This window comes from Bacillus rossius, chromosome 1 (assembly GCF_032445375.1).
Source record: "Bacillus rossius redtenbacheri isolate Brsri chromosome 1, Brsri_v3, whole genome shotgun sequence".
In the NCBI taxonomy this organism is placed as follows: Eukaryota; Metazoa; Arthropoda; class Insecta; order Phasmatodea; family Bacillidae; genus Bacillus; species Bacillus rossius.
In genome coordinates, this window is record NC_086330.1 from 113,559,520 (window position 1) to 113,578,031 (window position 18,512).

At 34.5% G+C, this 18,512-nt stretch overlaps 1 protein-coding gene across 2 annotated transcripts in view; it reads right to left on the reverse strand.

Annotated features, from left to right (window-relative positions):
* LOC134542406 (RNA-binding protein 39) overlaps positions 1 to 18,512 on the reverse strand; it is an 80,208-nt gene that overhangs the window by 31,225 nt on the left and 30,471 nt on the right. For both annotated transcript variants that reach the window (XM_063386619.1, XM_063386625.1), the window contains exons 3-7: positions 16,071 to 16,135; positions 13,666 to 13,935; positions 11,666 to 11,789; positions 11,485 to 11,577; positions 6,106 to 6,375 (exon numbers count right to left, since the gene is read on the reverse strand). In XM_063386619.1, the coding sequence (XP_063242689.1) occupies positions 6,106 to 6,375; positions 11,485 to 11,577; positions 11,666 to 11,789; positions 13,666 to 13,935; positions 16,071 to 16,135 (822 nt within the window). The remainder of the gene's footprint in view (positions 1 to 6,105; positions 6,376 to 11,484; positions 11,578 to 11,665; positions 11,790 to 13,665; positions 13,936 to 16,070; positions 16,136 to 18,512) is intronic.

Below are 18,512 nucleotides of genomic sequence, written 5' to 3' on the forward strand. Positions count from 1 at the left end.
CGACGCTGCCACACTTCGCTCATTGCTCTGTTGTCAGTAACACCATCGGGCTGGTTATTGTTTTACAGAACGACTGCCTTCAAAATTCTTTTCGAGATAAGATTTTTCGTACCAGTGCATTGAGACTTGATTTGATGGTTTTGAAACGGTGTCTCTGTCTCGTATAATTCACGGTGTTTTTATCCCCCTTTATTTATATGAATTTAAAATGTTAGATTTTTTATTTTTAGTTTGCTGAACGTGGAATTAGTGCAAAAACGGCCTATTATGACTTAGTGTTGCAGATGGGTCGGAAATCTTATAACGACCACCTCTCTATAACGACCCTAATCTCGGGAACTGCGAGGGGTCGTTATATCTATTCTCCGTTCACTCTTAGCTGAGTTTTGAAATAAACAAACACCGTCGTATCACTGTGCCGCGTCAGCAAGTGATAGGCTGAATTTATCTTGCGTGCCAAGCACTATAATTGCTACACACACACTTCCGTACAGTCGGTGCTCATAAAATAACGGAGAAGTAATATAACAGGAATATGGTTCTTCTGTCAAGCCTAGTTTTTTTTAAAAAATTTGCGTCTGCTGTGATAAAATTACGCCACTTAATGGTACACCCTCCGACCTATTCTGTTGAAACCATTCAAACAAACAAGCGTCCAAGCTGCTAAATGTGGATTCTTTCATCGTCTTGTGTTTATTTAATCCACTTGAAGTGTCAGCCTGTGAAGCAAACTGAAGGATTTTTTCACGATTTTTTATGCTGTCGCGCACTGTTGTGTTACCGACATCAAACTCAGTCGCAAGTTTGCAATCGTTTCTCCACTCTGAAATCTTTCTATAATTTTTGTTTTGCTGTCGATGGACAGTACCACTCGCTTTCTTTTCTGTTCATTTGATGACATGATGAAATGTTGCGCTCAACACTTCCGCACAACACAACGGTATAATCCGTCGGAATGCAGATCACTGTTACAATACATAAAATTATCACCACCTTGACGCTTCAACAACGTACACTAATGGAATGGACTGTCTCCATGCGCCGGGTAATCTCTGTGGCACGGCGCCGTGCTGCGCGCGGGAGTGTACAGTCCGGTCATGTGGACGTGGAATCGCGCACCAGTGTATAATCTATTCACGTAACATGGAACACAAAAATATTATGTACATACGTATGTATGTACTAGTAATTTTTTTTTAACTTTCTGTGTATATAAACATAACTGAGTCAAAGTACTTTGACCAACATACATTTTGCAAAGTATTTTAACATTTACATACATTTTGAATCATTGGTTATATATAACTAAAAAATTGGACTTGATGGACATAAATCGTGGTTAATCCGCGAATCGGATGATCGAGTCGCGGATAATCGGGGTTCTACTGTATATATATATATATATATATATATATATATATATATATATTGGAATCTTGTTTTCCCTGTATGTATTTTTACACATAACTAACCATATGGTGTATGGTAACATAGTACTTCAATAAATTATCTTGTATATAGAAAGTTATTTACAAACTAATTTATTGAAGAACTACATACTATGTTACCATACACCATATGTCCATATGGTTAGTTATGTGTAAAAATGCATACATGGAAAACAAGATTCCAAACGCAGTATTTGATAAAGAGAAAAACATATTTTCGTCTTTTAAGTTTAAAGAAACCATTTTATACACAGTGTTGTTTAAAATGTTTCAGATAGAAAAAAAAATTATTTGAATTAATTTTTATTTTTCAATTTACTCTCCCTTTAAGTAAATATGCATCTTCCAGCAATGCTTCAGTCCCTTCAACACACACACACATATCTAAAATTAAATATGCAATGTTGTGCCTGAATGCGGGAAAAATATTTTATATTATTGATCTATCAATTCCTCGGGAATTGAGGATTCGCAAGATTCAACATAGAATATGTAGCAATTTGTTCATAAATCAATAAAATTGGTCACAGGCAAATTTTATTCATTGGCATTGAGGTTGTGTTTGTAAAAGAAAACTTGTGATTTGCATACATACCTTAGAAATTTATATAAAGTATATTAAATGCTTAAAAAAGAAACCCTACATTTTTCCAGCTTAACTTACGGAAAAAATAATTCTGTTTTCGTAAATAAACCATCTCAACAGTGATAGCCACAATAACACAAAGGATTAAGTTAGGAACTAAACAAGAAGTGCCAAATACAAAAAAAAAATACTACAGTTTTTCAAAGTCACAAAGTTTGATGCTATGTGTTGATTGATACCACTTCTAAAACAATCACCAGTACACCTATCCCTCACTTAGCACAACTAATTCGTTCCTAAAAATGCTCGTGTTATTCAAATCACATATTCTGAAGCATTCGTTTCCATAAATAGCAAGGCTAATTTATTTAATGTGTTTCAAAATTGTGCAGGAATATACTTTACGTAATATAAATGCGTTGAATAACACTCAACTATAAATATGTCACACCATTTATCTTTATATGCCTCTCATCGCACTTTGTATGACAAATACGACACTGCGTAATGGGAGATACGTGGTTATGTACTTTATCTTCAGTCGGCTGGCAGACTTGCCCGCCTGGGCGTGACCTTCAACTCATGTCGCATGCCTTTCCAAACCATCCTTTACTGACAGTGAAACCGATATTACTATCCGGATAATTATAATTTAATTTTTCAAAAATTAAAGTGCTTATTCGCGTATCACCACCTGGTTCACACCAATCCTGCCAAGCCTTTTTTCTTTTTCATTGTAACACTTATTTAACAACCTTTTCCACGTGAATCATCTGTTCATTTCTGTTCCAGTATCTAATGTTAAATATATTCCTGCTAGTACAAACAACAGCATCAGACTTATATCCAACATGAGCCTGGCCTTCATGACAATCTGTGCGCCATAATACTTCTAGTTTTGTCTCAAATACTTGAGCACGATGCATTATGAGCGATAAAGCAAGTACAGTTACCGGCAGCTGAATGGGCAGACGTTGCATTTTTTTGAGTGAATTCCCTGCCACTGGCTAGACTGAGTTCACGGCACGGTCTGTGGCCAGGCGACAACGGTACGGTACGGCACGGCACGGCGGCATACACACGGACGTAAAAAACATTCAGTCCTTTACACTCCATAGCCGCAATTTAACTTGCCACAGCTGATGTTTGTACAACAGCCGATAGCGTGGACAGACCTGCGCGCAATTCTCTTCCCCCCCTTGTTTGGCTAAATATATTCCACAGCACTGTTCACAGAAGTTGAAACAGACTTTGTGCCGTCGTGCTTGAAAATTTTCAATAGTGTATTTTGATCTCTCTAATGTATTTTCTCTTCCACAGTACAAATTGATGATATTAATGAATGAAAAAAAAAATCGAAGTTGCTATGTGTGTGGTGTTACACAATACAAAAGTTACATATCTTGGATTTTCACATCTTTGGTTATCTAGTAAAATTGTTGGCTGGCTTAGTTTACAAGAAAGACTACCACTAATTAATTTTATTTTTATACCTATTTTTACACTTAATTTAGAACATAACATGACACTAAAATTGCTGCAATTTAAAAGTTGTATAAAAAATTCATTGAAAAATAAAACTGTAACCAGGAAATTACAAAAAAAAATGGTAAAAAAAATTACTGAATGAACCCATGTTATCGTGTGTACCATTTGCATTTTAGTAATATTATTGTTTAAGCTAAGAAATACTTGATCATAGCATGAAAAGACCCTTACATCTTTAGTTGGCTTTAAAACATCTAGAAAAATACACATCTGCCCTGTTTATGACAGGAAGGAGCTGCTACTATATTTAGTATACTCTGTCTACATACTTCAGCAGTAGTTACCTACATTGAATTTTATGAAAGTTATGGAGATAAACTGTAGATGTAGATTAATTTTTTTAAAATATTTTTGGATTTATTAATTTAGTTTAATAGTGAATAGTTCTAAGTTATAATTTGTTATTTTGGGTAAAAACAATTTGATTGCTTGTGAGCTATGAAAAAATTAAAGCTTGCACAGCTTTTTCTGGATATTCAGGTTCAATTTGAAACACTGCAATCTTAGGAGAAAGAAAAAAAACCACCCATTCCTAATTGATTTAAAATCATTTCATTTATTGAAATTACACACATAGTCAGCACAATAATTGTGTTAAGTTTGTTTTAAATCATTTAAAATTACTTTCAAACTGTGTAACATCAAAACAAAACTAAAATGCCATATTTAAAAAAAAGAAAAGTGATAAAAAAATAAAACCATTTTACGGACCTCTGCTAAGCCACTAGCAACTTGACATACATAAATTTATCATAGCAATTTACTATAACTTGTTGAACACACATTAACTGGCTCAACGTTTTTCATTTCTGCCATAAGTAACATTATTCAATACTTTAGCATCTATATATCCCCCCAAAGCACAAAATAAGATGTATTTCTGGGTCTACTTAGATGCATTAATTTATTTTTCAACTAACATTTAAAAAAAAATTGATGAAAACTATTTAAAAATACATTTTGAAAAAAGTGTTTCATGTGAATAGTTGCCAAACACAAGAGGAATCAAAGAATAAGAATCTTTAATTCAATGAATACAATATTAAGTGCAAGAATTACACTATGGGCTAAGGTCTAACAAAATATTTTCCCAAAATATAAAGTTAATGAAAGTACTGTTACTCCCAAATTAATGTGGATATAATTCATGTTTAGAATGCCAGATTCTTTTTAATGCAATTTATAATGTAATAACAACTAAATATCAAAGGACATGATTTCTAATCTAACCACTGGTAAAAAAAATTTTGTATCTATAATTTTCCTCTTATGCTTTTATATGCACATAAATTTCAGAGAACTGATACTATCTAGACACAATGTTGCAAAAATAAGAGTGCCTGGAAAAAAAACAACCTAAGTTTTCACATTATTATCGACTATTTCAATAGCAAGGCACCAATACCAAAGGATTAAAATGATGAATGTAAAACAGCAACGAAAGTACAGTTAAGGGCGTGCCTCCCATGTCAGGTCAAGATTTTATATTTACAGTAATTACTGATAAACTTGTAGACTTTTTCAATTGTTGAACTTTCACGAAATGAAAAATATATACAGCGCATACTTTTTGCATAATTAGCTGCCAAAGTTACTTTTTTTTAAACATTTTTTGGTTGCACAAACAAGAAGAATTTAATTTATTGCAAAACTGAAACTTTTTAGGTTTAACTGCAATGCCACTGGCTACTTCAAGAAATAGTTTGAATTTATTTCAGAAAATATTAATTAATTTTACCTGGCATTTTAAAATTCTCAAATTTGCTACGATTTTGACAGCCAAGAAACATGAAATGAGTTTTTGTGACAGAAATGCAAACCATATCATAAAGTAGCCAGTGGCATTGCAGTTAAACCTAAAAAGTTTCAGTTTTGCAATAAATTAAATTCTCCTTATTTGTATAACCCAAAAATGTTAAAAATGTAACTTTGGCAGTTAATTATGGAAAAAGTATGCTCTGTATATATTTTTCATTTCGTGAAAGTTAAAAAATTGAAAAAGTCTACATGTTGATCAGTAATTAATATAAATACAAAATCATGACCTGAAATGGGAGGCACCCCCTTAAGTTCTGATACACCCTCTACATATAAGAAAGTGAACAACTTTATAATTATTCCATCAATTTTATTACCAAGAAGTACTATACTAATTTATTCATAAACTAGCCATGTGCCCAATGGGAAAGTATCTATTTGATCCTCATTTTTGATGAACCACCAAATATGCTGATACAACTGAGTTATTTATAAACAGAAGTCTTATCATCAATTTACATATTTCTAACCTTAAAAAATGACAAACTTCCATACATTCAACCCCTATATAAACCCCTTAGGGGAAGAATTTTCAAAAAACCTTTCTTAGTGCTCACCTATAAGGAATCCCTTTACAAAATTTCATGCTTCTAGACCTACCAATTTAAGCTGTGCATTGTCTGTCCATCAGTCAGTGTTAAAAGTTTAAGTAGATTCAGTTTTCCAACATCTACTCACTGAAAAAAAAAAAATTTATATACTTACTGTAAGAAATCCATAGCCTTTGGAACGACCTGTCTCAGGATCTGTTATCAACTGAATGTTGTCTATTTTCCCAAATGGTTCGAAAATTCCTCTCAACATTTCCTCTGTAATGTTGAAATGCAGGGAACCCACGTAAAGCCTCATTGGGCCAGTATTTCCCTTAGGCATAATCATATTTGGCATGGAATTACCAGCACGATTCTTCTCTGCTTGAGTATGCTGTACTATTATTGGAATACCCAATAATTTCTGACCTGACAGCCCCAGGGCCTGCAAAAAATAACAAAAAGACACCCAGTTGTTGAATAGAAACACTTACTGTCCCACACAGATTGAAGTGTAGTGGATGGTGCACGGGTTGTTAAAGGGGACAGAGTAGATGCCTTGTAAAATATTTTGTTTGGTAAATTTTTAAAATATCTAAATTCAGTGTGTAATGTAGTTTTGAGTTAGAAATTACCAAATTAATCTAAGTACATTTTGACTCTTAGAATTTCTGAATCAAACAAACTGTGTTAAATGGTACATATAAAATATCACTGTAAAAAAAGTTAATAAATAAAATGTGGGCACTTTGTAGATAAGATTGCATTAATAATAAAACCTCATGTGATCTATTCAAATTCATTATACTTCCTAAAATCGAAAGCTATGAAAATTGTACAACTGTATATATTATCGTTAGGGATGGGTTGGGTCGTTACTTCGGTTCCCCGGTTCTAGGCCCCCGGACCGGAACCATTTTCTGGTACTGAAAAGATCATTTTTTAAAGTTACGGGGTTAAGGTTCATTTTCAGTATTTTCACTACACTTCAAATTTAAAGCACAACCGTTTGGCATAATTATTGTTAAGACGTGTTACAAGGATTTATTTAATGGTGTTTTCCATTACGTATAATCGTATAAATAATAAATAGGTAAATAAAACATTCCACATAACTAAAACAGACAGACGTTACCGTACGTACATACCTCAGGCAACACAATGCGCTTAAGAAAATTGATGCAATCACAGCCATAACTATGTTCTATATTATATTTAGTGCCGGGATAACTTTATTCTGTATGTAAATGTAGCACAATACAGATAATTGAAAAATTTTCCGAAATTTCAGTCTTGGTCATATTGTTATTTTCATTTATTTACGGTAATATGCCGCGGCTTCGCTGCCATGTTTTTGTGAACATAATACCAACTTGCCATGGATTACACAACTTATCATACGTTTTAACATATAAACTGTAAACGTTATTTTACCATTCCAGAATTAAACCATATGGTTTTAAATGTATGTAAAAATTGAAGTAAACAATTAACAGCCTTTTAGATGTTACTTTAACATGATACTTATTTTACCGTAATTTTTCAACACATGCGACCAATAATACCGGGAGGTTGGAACACAGCCAGAACTTCGACGTTTTGTTTTGGCTACGGTCGTGGTTTAAGCGATAAATAATTTGTTAGTGGCACGTAAATTAATAAAGGAAGTAATATTTTCAGCTTTGTGCATGAGGAGTTTGTTTCGTTGCAATAATGTTGTCTGTGTGTGAACATTTTGTTCTTGTTGCAGATGAGAAGTTTGCTATATGCGAACATTGTGGAGCCAGAATTTCTAGAGGTGTATGGAAATCTACATCAAATTTAATTAAAAACAGGATAAAAATAAAAGAAATGTGCCACCTTCACAACAGACACTTAGTAAATTGTTTAAGTCACATGGTGACATAACCTCTTCTGAGGCAGGCGAGAATTCAAATTCAGCAAAGGAACAATTTTCTGCATCTACTTATTCATCATTGTCTTCATCTGCATCAACTTCAAGTGTTGTATCAGGAGATCCAACCAAGTGTAGGCCTAAAGTGTATACGAGCTCTAGGCAACAAACAATAACAGCTAGTTTTGACAAGCAAACCAAATTTCCTCGTGGAGACAATCGGCAAACAGACATTGTAAAGTTGATTGCCAAAATGATTTGTGTAGATGGGCAGCCACTTTCTGTCACAGAAAATCGAGGTTTCAAGGAACTGGTGAACCATATAGAACCTCGTTTTTCAATGCCTTCTCGTAAGAGTTTGGCAAATGAAGTCATTCCCCAGATGTACAATGATGTTCTGAATGAAGTTAAGGACAAATTGAGCATAGAGGAATATGTTGCCTTAACCACAGATCTATGGACATCGGTATCCAATGATGATTATTTGAGCTTAACAGTTCATTATTTAGATGAAAATTTTATTTGGCATCACCTGTGTGTGGAAGTTGTGTTATTTCCAGAAGTAAGCCACATTGCTGAAAATATTTGTTCATTTATAACAGAGGTGTTGGCAGATTGGCAACTTTCAGAAAAAGTGGTGGCAATTATGAGAGACAATGGCCGTAAAATAACAGCAGGTCTGGAGCAGTCTGCATTTGTTCATGTAGCACAGGGGTCGGCAACGTGTTGATCGCGATCTACTGGTAGATCACGAGAAAATATTTAGTAGATCACGAGCGTTATTGAAAATTCACGAATTTTTCCACCCACTACGAACCACTGCAAGTCTTAAATGAAATTTAAACATCAAGAATATAACAATTCTTCATTAGCTGATTGAGGAACAATTAAAAAAAAAAAAAAAATCGTTCGCGAATGATAACGATGATTTACAAATATTTTTGAGTAGGTATAAAGCTGTCGCCAAAGACGACTCTTCAAAGATTTGCTGGATGAATTACAACTGTAGTATGGAGAGCTACTTCTGCATTGTGAGGTGCATTGGCTGAGTAAGGGCAAAGTTCTTCAAGGATTCATTCAAGTGCTACCTGCCATTACAGCATTTTTGAAAGAACAGGAACACTCCATGGCAAATCTTATTGAGGATGCAAGGTGGCTTCATAATTTAGCTTTCTTAGTTGATCTCACAGAAAAACTCAATGATTTGAACATTAAACTTCAAGGGAAAGATAGGGAAATGGTTGGAATGATATCTGAAGAAGATTCTTTCATTGAAAAACTTAAATTTTGGGAGAAAAGCCTAAGAGGAGGTGATTTAAGGCACTTTCCTGCCCTGAAAGCTCAAGTAGAAGCATTGGAGACCCCATATGAAAAAGAAGAACATGTAAAACTTTTGTCTCATTTGAAAAATGATTTTGACTCCAGATTTTCAGAATTCAAAAAGATTTCTCTGATATCCCAGTTTGTCTCTTTTCCACGGGCAAACCTGAATCTTGAGGATTGTACTTCCTCAATGGAGACGACATTCAACATTGATAGAACAGCTACAGAACTCGAAATTATTACATTGAAAAATGACTTGCGTGTGAAAAGTGTTGCAGAACCAAAGACCTGTTCCTCAAGAGAAGTATCCAGTGCTCACTGATGTTGCACTTCGAGTGAGAGCCTTGTTTGCTTCAATGTACCTATGCGAGTCTTCATTTTCCAATATGAACTTCATCAAAAATAAGTACAGGAGTAGGATAACTGATGAACATTTGAAATCATGCATTCGTCTCAGTGTAACCAGCTATTCACCAAACATCAAAGCTATTGTTAAGGAAAGTTCCTGCCAAGTTAACCCAGTAAGTGGAGATATTTTTCAATGTTACTGTAATTTTTAGTGTTTCGTCTCCTTTAATTCAGTTATTTCTATAATTACTTCTTTATGTACTGTAACCATAAAAAGTAGGGTATTTTAAAACTACCAGGAAAAAACCAAATAGAGACTATTTTGAAAATGTGTGAAAGTAAACTTGCTTATGTATAATCAATAAAACAGAACAGTAGATCATTTCAACATGTGGCGACTTAACAGTAGATCACCTACATTTCCAGGTTGCCTACCCCTGATGTAGCATGTATGGCACATACACTGCAGTTAGTGTTAAAGGATGGCTTATTTAGCCATAAAATTGTTACCAACTTGTTGCCTCAATGTAGAAGACTTGTAAGGCACTTCAAGCACTCAGCACGTGCTACAAAGATATTAAAACAGTGCCAAATAACAGCTAGTGTACCTCAGCATAAGCTTATCCAGGACGAGCCTACACGCTGGAATAGCACGTTGCACATGTTAAAAAGGCTACAGGAGCAGAAAAGGGCTATTTTGCTGACAAGTGGCGAGCTGAATTTACCATAATGTCTGTTGAGCTCGATTCTTGTAGTCCCAAACCTATATTCTTGAACACTTGACTCCCAAACGCTGGACTGTAACTGCTGGTTCTCCTCACAAACTGGAATATGGTGCTAGCATCACCCTTGAAGTGGACTGGATCGTTACTAGTTGACTTTACACGTCAGTGATTCTCCTCCGAAATATCAGTTGTCGGTTGCTCTCTGACCTTACGTACTCCAAATATTGCCTTTATAATTGGGCACTCGTAGATACTTTTCGTAAGTCCTGCTATTACGTCGATACCTCCGCTGACATATACTGTATTTGAAATTGTCGAAACAAAATTTCTAATATTTTTGATGTGCGATTTAATATAAGTCAATGACGGTTACTTATTACAATCCTCGCAGAAGTCTTATTTTCTTGAAATATTTCTAGTACAATATCAATCTTGCATTAAATTTATCTGTACTTTGACTTGACTGCTATACCATAAAACTAGGTTTGTATTTCCGACAACACAGAAACACATCTCTTCCATATTATGTTCAAGATTTGATTGCTAAAAGTCCCAAATGAAAACCAAAAAACCAATTGTCCATGGTTAAAAGTGAATTGACCAATCACGGTTTGGCTTACAGTTCACCAATTACCCTACATATTTTTGGTTGAAAATAATTAATACAACAAATTTCAGATGACTTAAATAAAGTGAATACATGCTTCAGTTCTTTAAATACCGTCCACATAAACTGATAATCCACCAAAATTGTAACAGACATTAAAATTCACAAACTCATGAAAAACCATTTCGTAAAATTAACCCTGATTATTAGTTATAATATTATTGAATTTATAAGCAAAGTTATCATTTTAAAAAATGCCATGTAAGGAAAAAAATAACATATAAGAAATAAACGCACTTAATACTACAGATATTATGAATATTAAATGTATTTGGCCAAATTACATGTTATTCTTGTTCTTTGCTAGGAAGGCTGAATGAACTTCTATCACACTTGATGCATTTGCAAAACTTTTATCTATGTATGATCAGACAAAGATAGATTTTGATGTACATCACAATAAGTTACCTACTATAAAGGAAAGAAAGGAAAAAATAAAGAACAGGGTTTTATGCTAACCCAAAAAAACTAGAAACAAATGTTTATTCATAAAATTAAAGACATCCAACCATGAGTTTAATAATGTGACTTTTTCATGACTTCAGTGACCGGTAAACACCCTGCAAAAAAGTAGGTCACAACATAGTACATACTCACCAATGGAACTGAATCTGGATCCTTGAATTCAACATATGATATTCCTTTAAATCTCCTTGTCTTGTTACAAGTGATTAGTCTCACATCCCTCACCTGAAAAAATGTCAGGAATATCAATTACATTAAAAATGACTAAACTAGCATATTTAACCCAAAACTGATATAAATAGTTTTTCTTTACCTTTCCAACTGATGAGAAAAACTCTTCTAGATCACGAGCTCTTATCCTCTGAGACAACTGCATACAGAAAACTGTACGAGCGTCCCGCTCTTCCGGCGATAATTCCTCAGGGGGACCTCCACGGCTGGAAAATAAATATGATCAGCTATTAAATATTTGCTTCTACCAATTTTAAAAACCCTCAAAAATCTTTAGCATAAAAGATACTTACTTGTTCATGGAAGAACCTTGTTCAAAAGTTTGATAATAATTTTATATTATCAGTCACGTAAATATTGTTTTAGACTAGCTAGCTATACATTTTACATACTGTGTCTAATTTCCAAGCAAAATTTTAATACATTATCTTTAAGTAACAAAATGCTCGAGTTGAGTCCGTCAGTACATAAAACAACTTAACACTACTTAAAAAAAATAATTATGGAGTATGACTAAAAAAACCCTCATCCACAGCAAGACCAACTAGTATATGCAAGCAAAACTAGGCCTTGTGGTATCCCAGGATGATTTTAAAGGACTGGCACCGTGGGAGAGACAATGAGGTGTTATGAAATAATGAAGCACCTAAGGGATTGTCCATTAATCACTTGAGGCTCGAAATGGGGGGGGGGGAGGGGGGGTTGGAAAAAATCACGAAATATCACAAAGGGGGAGGGGGGTGTAGAGAGATATCACGTGTATTTATTTTTTCGCACGATTTCTACTAAACCAAAAAGCGACGCGTGACCTTGACTCGCCGTAGCCAAGCAACAAAATCCCCGCCTTCGCAACATGAACCACCCGGCTCGGCTTGCCAGTCGCCAGTAAGACTGTGATTTTGGCGCTGAATACATGCGTAAATCGTTGCCACGAATGTTATGCTTTAAAACAATGCAACAATGTCTAAACTAGTAGATCTGTATAAAGACCTATTTGCAGATTATAAGAAGGGGAAAAAAACCTAGCGTGGCTCAGAAAGAATTTAATGAGTTGTGGGCTAACGTGAAACAAAAATATACCACGAAAGAAGAATTTATAAAGTGGGCGAATTATCTTTTAATGGATTACCATCGTAAGCATCAAGCAAAGAAGTCTTCCAACATTCTCTATTACTGTTCTACTTCTAAACAGGTGAGTTAAAACTAGTACCTATCTATTAAAAATACAGCTTAACGTACATAAACACTATAAATTTCTAGTGTGCGCGAAAATGATGCCGCCGAGTGGCTTGATGAGACCGACGTTGATCTTCAACAAAGCACAGTGCCAACAGCTGACTTGCAAGATTCTTATCCACTTGTTAGTGCTGAAGAAAGTCTCACTAGTCCGTGGTCCGAGGATAATTTACATTAAATATATCCATGTACCAATTTAATTATTAAGTTATATGTTTTTTCACATATAAGTCTTTCCTTTATTATTTTTATGCCAGTGAGAATAAACCTGCAACCTTAATGTCTGTCTGGACATTTTTATCACTGTGCTCAATTTTCCAGAATTAAATTAGATTATACCTATATTAAAAAATAATATTCTGAAATTTTTGAAAATATTTTGTACCAAAAAAAATACACGTGATTTATTGGGGGGGGGGGGGGGGGGGAAGAGTCTAAAACCTCACCACAAATCACGAGGGGGGGGGGGGGGGGGTAAAAAATTTGCTAAAAAAACATCACGTGATTAATGGACGACCCCTAAGGAACTCCACCAGCTCACTGCAAAGTCCACCATGTTCCTCACTTGCAAAAAATGAAGGTTTTAACTTGCCAGGAATTGAACCAGGATCGCGTAAATGGGAGGCAAGTGAACTGAACACACTATCACCATGGACCCATGAGAAATTTTTAAGATGACATTTGTTTTACAGTATTGCAGTTCCCAGGGACACTGTAGCCAGTATTTTCCCTGGAAAATCAGTAAGTACTTTGGCCCTACCCAGTGAAATGCTGCACCTTTTAAATGGAAAGAGAAATGTGGGGTGATTTTACTGCACGGAATCATGACCCCAACAAAGTACTCACAACGCTAACGGGGACGGAGCTTTCCGGAAAGGCGGGAACTTTGGCCGCTGGAGGGCGATCGGTGACAGGCTCCTCTTCTTGCGTTCTTTCTCCTTATCCTTGTCGCGGTCCCGACGGCTGCTGTGGTGATCCTTGTCCTTGCCGCGAACCCGCTCCTTGTCTCGCTCGCGATCCTTGTCACGATGGCGGTCCTTGTCACGGTGGCGGTCGTGGTGCCGTGACTTGCCACTCTTGTCACGCGAGCGACTTCTGCTGCGGTGCTTGTTCTTCCTATGCGCACAGCACAAGTACTTTACAAACTGTAACTTTTAAGAGAATCACTCCAGAATATGTACACCAAAGCAAAATACTACAGCACTTCAATTCGAAGAAAGTTATCAATATTGTTTGCTATATAACATAATTTACTTAAGTGTAGGAAAATACGGCGCACATCTAAGTTCAGAAATGTTTTTATACTTTTTTATAGTAAGACACTTAGAGGGATGTAAGTGAAAATTATAACAATTTCCAAGATGAGTTTGAAACATGTTTAAAATTAGAATATTCAAATGTCAAAGACAAAACTCATAAAAAGATAGTAATGTCTCTTTATAACAGTGATTAAAACTCAAAATATTTAATTTTGCATAATACAGTAGGCCTAAATCCAACTTTTTTTAAATGGTTTAGGTTTGAACTTATAATGTGTCATAGATAACTACAACAATAAAATTGAGACTCATCACCAAATAACATACGTAGGAATTTTAACATGCTTTGGCATTTAAAAAATTACTAATATAATCTGCGTGAATAACTATATAACTGATAAACTAAGTTACCTGAAGTACTGCGATGTTAAACCTTTACTCTAAAAATCCATGGACAACAAGATGTAAATTAGTCAAAGGGCTGTTTAAAACCACAGTTCTTGTAACACCAGGGCAGCAAACTACCTGTACATTGAGCCAACATTCTATAGACAAGCAATGCTGCAATGTGCTGTACCGTTTGGCAACAAGCACTACAGTTATTCGGCAATCATTTAGACCCAAACAATTAATTAAGTCTCTATGAACACTCCTAACATTTAAATAAAACAATAGGTACTACTGTAGGTAGATATTCTGCAAATTAAAAGCCTCCTTTTAATATCTCCTACATATAATATCTGCACTGTAACACCAAAAATACTCCTCCATGTTTTACGCTGTACCAAGTTTTCTGTAAAAATATTACTGCAATGTTTAACCTTTTTTAGAAGATATTCAAGACTAAGTGTTCCTGATGAAATTTTATAACTATTTATATATACCACAGTAAAAGAAAAAAAAAACTAATGCTTAAAGTAATTATGCAACAACACCCCTATACAGCCAGACCTCTACATATAAATGTTCAGCATGTTTTATATATTTTTTGTTACATCCATATACATTTATGCTTTAAATCATTTGTAAATGTGAATGGAGCAAAGATTAATGAAGATATGCAGAAACTGTCTTTGAATCAGTTAAATTCAGGTCTTATAAGCAGCAATTGACAATAACATGATTTTACACTATTTACAACAAAAAAAGAATGAAAATGTATCTTTATTCCAGCTGTAAAAAATGCAAAAATCTGCTAAACCATAACAAATTTGCAAAATCTGTGATGTCTGACTAGGTGTTTCAGTGTTCACAATAAAATGTGATGATGTTTAGCAAAGAAGAAATAATGTGTTGTAACATAAAAATTTAAGACATGCAGATACAAATACTAATTAAAGTCAAACAAAAATGTAACCTGACCATGGCACCACTACTTCACTGTTAGTAGCTTAAACACAATGCCAGTTCCTGTCTCTTAGTGATTGCGAGAAAATGTAGGGGCATGATGATTGACATATTTATCTATATTAGACAAGTACAGAAATATTAAGTACGCAAAAGCGTGTTTGCAAAACCGCCTAGCATGCAGCACCTAATAGAACAGTGTCTCTCTTAATTAAAAAAAAAAAAAGATAAGTAATCACACTTCTATACCTAAAAAAGTGTGTTGTGTTCCGGTAAATAAATAATAGCAAGATCAGATAAGCAGACAACTGCACGTAGAAACATAAGTAAATCACGCTAAGCTTACACTGTAATGCCCTCTAAGAATTTCTATAACTGTAGTTTTCTGTAAGTCACTATTTTGTATAAAAGACCATAGCCGTATTAGGTTAACTTAATAACAAATTTTATAGGTCTGAATTTTAGAAATTTCTTATCACCTATATGACTGTGGATCTACAATGTACATACAACCAGATGTTCCAATCTATGACTGAGAACTTTGAAATTGCCAACGTTCAGGAACAGTGAATCCTGTTGACAGAAATATAAGTTGACGCGACAGTTCACAACAGTGATAAGGTACAATTTCACGCTAAAACTCACCCAGAGCTCCTGTGGCTGTTTGACGACCCATTTTCGTGAGCGATCCTTCCAGCTGAACCATCATCCTACGAAACAGCAGAATTTTGTTGGTAACCCACGGGAACCAGGCATCAACGCAGAAGGGGAGAAAAGAAAGAACACCAGCATTCCATTAATAACTAATTTCAATACTAAATATTTATGAGATAACTGCTATGTATTATAATTTAGTGATGTGGCTTGGTTTTGTCCTCTTCTTTGCTGCACCAGGTGATGAGCTTCTTGATTCTGCACAAGGTGTTGATGCTGTAGGGAAAGGGAAGTGGCCAATTTAAGTGGTAAATGTAGGAGAGAAGTTGGTGTTAAGGTGAGAGGTGTATACCAGCCTTGACAATTACTTACCTATTTCATTATATGGTCCTTCTGTACACCCATTTAGTGTATCACCCTTTAATTCTGCAAAGATACAGCTCATGAAAGATTTCATGTGCAGTTTTCATATCCACACGACCTCTATAACAAATTGTTTAAATGAAATTTTTATGTTGCACGAAACATGTACACAAGTATGCATTAATAAAAAAATGTACACTTGCACTACTAAAATAGTTAAAAATAATGGCTTGTATTTATGACACTGTAAGTTCAAATGCAGTGAATGGTAACAATAGTTTAGTTCATGTTAGCATTTTACAATCCCCAAAACTAAAAGAAAACCTTCACAAACAGCACTGAGCAAAAAACCTCAAAGGTGAACTAAAAAAATGTATAACAGAAAGCCTAGTTTACAGATTACAGTTGTTAGTACTGTTTTGAAGGACCTAAGACAAATTGATTTAAGGAATGATTCTAACAATTTTAACTAATGATAACATCATTAAAATGTAACTAATTTTCTTTCCCACCTAGGCAAAGAATTGAAATGATAACCAGTAACAGGTTATAGGAAGCATAACCTTAAACATATCTGTGGAAATTTCACTTTTTATTATTATTCTGTGATGATAACATACTTTCAGAGAAAATTATATTTTTGATGTATAAATATTTACATTATGAAAACAACCATTCTTAATAAAATATTGCCAACACAAAGTATTCCAATTCTAATGTTATTTATTCCTTTGGGTGCCAATGACAGTTATTTCTACTTAAGGACAGGCATTATCTGCCATGTCGGGGTTATAGGGTTTTCGTGCCATCCCCCCCCCCCCCCCCCAGATATGTATATACTATTAAACTCTATATAAATTACATTTTGTGATCTGTAGCAAATTTTTCAGCAGATTTATTCTACCAGTTATTTTCCAAGGTCAAACAAAAATTCATAATTTGAATTTCTGCCAGAAATGTCATTGTCACTCAATAAGTTCATTTTGTGGATTTTCACAGTGGGATAATGCAAACAAATTAGCTTCTTTAGAGTGACTTCTGAAATATTTCTTCATTAATACTGAAACTAGGAAACTAAAATTAAACATATAGCTTAGGTAGAGCCTTAATGTAAAATATTTAAAAAAAATTGCAATTAATTTGAAACACACATAGCATGGAACTTAATTTAACCATATATAATGATGCAGTACATACCAGTAGATTTTTTTAATTATAAGGATGGTTTCATAATATAGGATCAGCCATGAAGTTTACATCCTATGAATAAATAATTTGTGGTCTTGAGTCATACTGACAGTAATTGATTTTAAACAGTTGTTTACACAGACATGTTTTCAGTAACAGTAAAAAATTAATATAATTGGAATTTGTGGTGTAATTTGGTTCTTTTTTTTCTAAAAGGAAAAACTACAAAGGAAATTTATGAGAGGATTTTAAACCTACATTGAATGTATGTCATTTTTATGAATCTGTTAGACTTTGGGGTAGATGAATTTAAGTGTGGAAAAACAAGCATCGAAGATGCATCACATCCTGGAGTCTTGAAATTAGCTGTGACACCCAAAATCATTGACAAAGTCTACAACTTTGGTTTAACCAACAGACGAAAGTGTGCAAGATAGCAGAGGCCACAGGCATATCACCTGAGCAGGTTTACTTCATTTTGCATTATGATTTTCATTTCAGAAACCTTTGTGCAAGATGGGTGCCACGTTTATTCACACCAGTGCAAAAGCAAATTTACATGCAAACATCTGCCAACAACTTGCAACTGTTTCAGAAGAATCCAATGAAGTTTTTGAGCCGTTTTGCAACAATTCTGAAACTTGGATACATCACTCTCTCAGAAATAAAACAGCATTCAATATAACAGATCACAATTTGGTGAACCAGCTACAAAAAAAAGTCATTTAACCATGAAAATGCAAAGGTACATTGAAGCTGTGTCACTCAGAAAAAATTGGCCAAGCTGCAATTTGTTGAACTGCTTCCACATCCTGCCTAATCACCAGAAAAAGCGCCCTCAAACTACCACCTATTTCCAAAACCCAAAACATTCCTTGCAAG